At 36.9% G+C, this 4441-nt stretch overlaps 1 protein-coding gene across 2 annotated transcripts in view; it reads left to right on the forward strand.

The window, feature by feature from the left end:
• Positions 1-388: 388 nt before the first annotated feature.
• LOC107687722 (transmembrane protein 161A-like) overlaps positions 389-4441 on the forward strand; it is a 9623-nt gene continuing 5570 nt past the window's right edge. Inside the window, exons 1-9 of one of the 2 annotated variants that reach the window (XM_016485170.1) lie at positions 389-484; positions 1535-1638; positions 1720-1803; positions 1884-1981; positions 2088-2244; positions 2414-2565; positions 2692-2752; positions 2843-2986; positions 3101-3214. In XM_016485170.1, the coding sequence (XP_016340656.1) occupies positions 482-484; positions 1535-1638; positions 1720-1803; positions 1884-1981; positions 2088-2244; positions 2414-2565; positions 2692-2752; positions 2843-2986; positions 3101-3214 (917 nt within the window). In that variant the 5' untranslated portion in view covers positions 389-481. Of the gene's footprint in view, positions 485-580; positions 662-1534; positions 1639-1719; positions 1804-1883; positions 1982-2087; positions 2245-2413; positions 2566-2691; positions 2753-2842; positions 2987-3100; positions 3215-4441 lie in introns of those variants that run through there. The other variant, XM_016485171.1, reaches the window with a different exon arrangement.

Below are 4441 nucleotides of genomic sequence, written 5' to 3' on the forward strand. Positions count from 1 at the left end.
CCCACAAAATACATGAACATCTAAAGAAAGAATTAAAGCCTACAAAATTAATAAGGAATGAATTTAGACTTTGTCATCACTGAATAACAATCCACATTGTAAAGTATTACACCTGAAAACTATTGCATAGGCCAACTACAAAACGTTCAGAAAAGGCTGAGTTTGCCGTTTGCACGTTTGTGTTGCTACAACACCTCTCCATTTCTCGTTGCACATGTTGGCCCTCCCACAGTTTTATTTCTGTCCTTGAAGAAAAACTAACGACATTCAGTTTCACCACGAGGACCAATCAAACTGTCGATGCGTTGCCAGTTCGACCAATAGAATCTCAGCTCTCATGCGGCTTCGAGATGGCCCAATCAGAGCGAGCGATTGCAGTATACGTCATCAAAATACTCCTTCAGCTGTTCAAACACTCAAGTGTCACCACGAGAGCTACTACACGGGACATAAACTCATTCAATAAATTAACCAAACGAAGATGGTTAGTATGTTTAGTTACTTATTTTGACGTTATATCGACTTAACAATTGTCTCTTTTACACGACCGATCCGGTCGATTGTTCTTTGTAGCTTCTGTTGATATCATGTTAGCTTGCAGACAGGTTTGTGCTGGACTAGTTAGTAGTATTTTGGATCCACAGTACTTTGTCCTACTTGTGTAAGTGACTGTGGCATTGCAGTTGCACCGATTCTGTGTTTTGGACCTCAATAGTAGCTTTTTTTGTGTTTTATAGGCGGTTAGCTGTAGCATGTTAGCTAACTACCCATGCCTCCCCATGTCTTTGGGGTTGGCAATTGGACCACCTGCTCATTTTGACAGCATGACTCCAGTGCTCATCTTGAGTGACTGGCACAGGCCTACAATCAAGTAGCTTTGGGTGTGAAGTACTGTACAAATACTAAAGGCATTTTCTGGGTTCAAAACAAGTTAAACTCCCGTGACATGCTGTTTATTAACACAAAACGTCACTTTGACTCGTATTTTAGTTTGTAAAACAACAAAAGTCACGTTTACTGTATTGCTTTTACCATGGATGGAACTCTATGGGGCAAGGATAAACGTTAAAATAAACAACATATTTGGAAAATAACCACGAAACTTGAGCGTTATAGATGTTAAAGCTAGACTAATGACATAAATCACTTACTAACCTTGTCAGTGCAAACTTTACATTTAATTTTCAAATCCTCGCATGTGCAATTAAGCCGACAAATGCGGTAACGTTCCCGCGACGTGCGCAAGAATACCGGAAGAGGACAGTACATAGGAAAAAAATCCACCGCATGTCCATCCGCCTAGAAATAGTCCCACCAATACGAATATGATTTAGGCAGTTTTATAGTTTAAATAACATATTTTGTATTTAATAACTAATATTAGTGCTTTTAACAAAAAATAAGCATACATTTTAACTTTAAAACTCTCCAGAACATTCATTGTAAAAGCGAATTTTGTTTGTTTTAAACTCTGTATAAGTCGTAATTATTTTCTGTATTAATAGACATGCTGTATACGTTTGTCTATTTTAAGGCTCTAATGGGAGTTCAGTTGGTGGTGAGCTTGCTGGCTGTCAGCATAATGCAAAGAATGGCCCCACATCTCTCCATTGCACGCTGGCTCTTATGTAACGGCAGGTAAGCACGCACTACTTTTTGATAGTCTGTGTGAACATAATAAACATGGGTCTTTCTAATACCCTATATTGGTTTTCTCAGCCTTTTCAGGTTCAAACATCCATCTGAAGACGAGTTGTGCACCCTTGCAGGGAAACAGATTCCTAAAACCAGCAGGCGAGACAGGTGTGAGCTTGATTTAGTGCAGCTGCTGCTTTCCTGTTGGGGAATTCAGCACCTTATGCTTGACCTCTTGTTGCTTCCAGGAGACAAAATGGACATGGAGAATCCAAGCCACTCACAGTCCCAAAAGACATCGATCTTCACCTGGAGAGTGCTCCTGTAAATGTCTTGGATGCACTTGGTAAGTCTTCATCTGGGTTCTTGCACCAAAAACAGCTGTAAATAAGTTTGGTCTTGAAAATAAACGTATCGGTTATTTATAACCTTATTTTTACTGCTCCTCACAGTTTTGCGGTTCTTTGTGGAGTACCAGTGGCTGATTGACTTCGCCGTCTATGCCACAGGGATCTACCTCTTCACTGAAGGCTACTACAGTGTAGTGGATGCCAGCAAGGAAGTCAGTATTGCTTCCATCTGGTGTGTGCTGACTGTTTTCTTCTGCTTGTATCCTTCAGCATTGCAATCATTTGGCTTAACAGACCTGATGCTACCTGAGAAATTCAGATGTGACTTACCTCATCCTAAAAATGAAAAGTGACAGAATTATAACTTTGTATTGTAAATAAGTAAGTGCTTGTAGGCTTGTCTTGTTGTCCTTGACTTAAGTTCTCAGGAGGACGCTGTATCTTCTTATGAGCCACTACTTTCGCTCTGAGGAGGGTGGCGAGCGCTCTGTGTGTCTGGCTTTTGGCTTCTTATCTCTTCTTATTGCAATGCTGGTCCTTGTAGTGAGAGAAGACTACCTGGAGTTTGGCCTTGAGCCCGGTATGTGGTTATCTGACCTGTATTCTAAAAGCGAAAGGACATTTTTACTACAGTGCTTTGATGTTTAATACCTTGAATTGCTTAACAAGTGTAAATTTGCTCCTTATCCGTTTTTTTTTTTTGCAGGATTTACCAGTCTTTTTGACAGTTTCGAGGTCTTTGCCAAACAGCAAGGCTACGAGTGGTCGTAAGTAATACATCAATGGTTAGACAACATTAGACAAGCAATATATTCTTTTATCATCAAAACGCCCACAATATTTTAACTTTTTAACAGCGTTCCCTTCACCAAACTATCAGTCAAGTTGGGGCTGGCTGTCATTTGTGCCTTTATTGGAGCTCTCCTTGCATTTCCTGGTCTGCGATTGGCCCAAACTCACCTAGATGCTGTTCAGATGAACGCAGATCGTCCAATCATTCAGTAGGACACTCAAGATTGTATTGCATAAGAATTAAACATGAACTGAAATGACAATATTGCATTTATGTAGAGCTTGATTTGGTATGCCACAACAATTTGTTTTTTGCCTTTTAGGATCCTTTTGCACATGAGTTTTCTGTCTCCACTGGTTATTCTTGTAATGTGGGTTAAACCCATTGCTAGAGACTTCCTAGGGAACACCCCCATGGGAAAGACCTCAGTTACCTTGTAAGTTGATTTGTAAGTAAATTTATCTGCATATTTGAATGCTTTTTGGCTATATATATATATATGTAAGTACTATATGCACTATACTAAAGCACTATATATATATATATAGTGCTTTAGTATAGTGCATATATTAGTGCTGGGCAGCGATTAATCGCATCCAAAATAATGTACACATGTTTTTGTGTACATAATATATGTATGTCTACTGTGTATATTTATTATATATATATAAAGTCTCACACATACAGTATACATTTAGAAAATATTTACATGTGTTTACATTAGGGCTGGGCGATTTCCCCGATTTTATCGATTAATTTGAATTTAATGTTTTGCCACGATTTTATTTTTAAAAAATCGAGGAATCGTGGTTTTGAATAGAAATATTACCAAATGTTAGAATTAGACACTTTGACAATATGCCGGTGATAACCGTAAAGAGAAAAGAACGCTGCAAGAGACGCGAGCGCAACAGTCAAACACGTCCATGTTTACATAGAAAAAACAATGGAAAAGCAGCGCAATCGAATAAAACTGTAAAGAACTACTACTGTATGACTGATATTTCATGTTTGTATCATGGTGACAGGCTGAAAGCTTTTTTGTTTTTACAGAACAGTTAGTCTACTGGTGTTATACCTTTTGGAATTTGAATTACCTTGACTTTTGAGATTTTTTAAAAGCATTTTCCTCTGTATTATTTCTGAGCACATAATATGTATAAGACAAGTTTGTACAATATGTAGTTGTAGTTCATGCATCTTTTTTGCAAAGATATTTTAAGTGATTTGTTTTAACATTTATCATGTTGACAACTTCATGTGTGCTGCACTTGGAATAGAATTTTCTTTAACTAGAGGGTTAATAAAGAAAAAGTTACTTGAATCATGTTGTAGTTACATTTTCAAGTTGACCAGTTAAAAATCGAGAATCTGTCAAACGTTCTGGAAAAATCGAGATTTTAATTTTGTGCCAAATCGCCCAGCCCTAATTTACATGTATATAATTATATTCATATAATTTATATTATATATAAATATATTTAATATATAAACATATCCTATTTTTCTTAAATATATACATGCATGTGTATTTATATATACATAATAAATATACACAGTACACACACATATATAATGTACATATAAACTTTTATTTTGGATGCTATTAATCACGATGAATCATTGCCCAGCACTAATATATATATATATATATATATATATA

Source organism: Sinocyclocheilus anshuiensis, unplaced genomic scaffold, assembly GCF_001515605.1.
Source record: "Sinocyclocheilus anshuiensis isolate Anshui unplaced genomic scaffold, SAMN03320099.WGS_v1.1 scaffold305, whole genome shotgun sequence".
NCBI lineage: Eukaryota > Metazoa > Chordata > Actinopteri > Cypriniformes > Cyprinidae > Sinocyclocheilus > Sinocyclocheilus anshuiensis.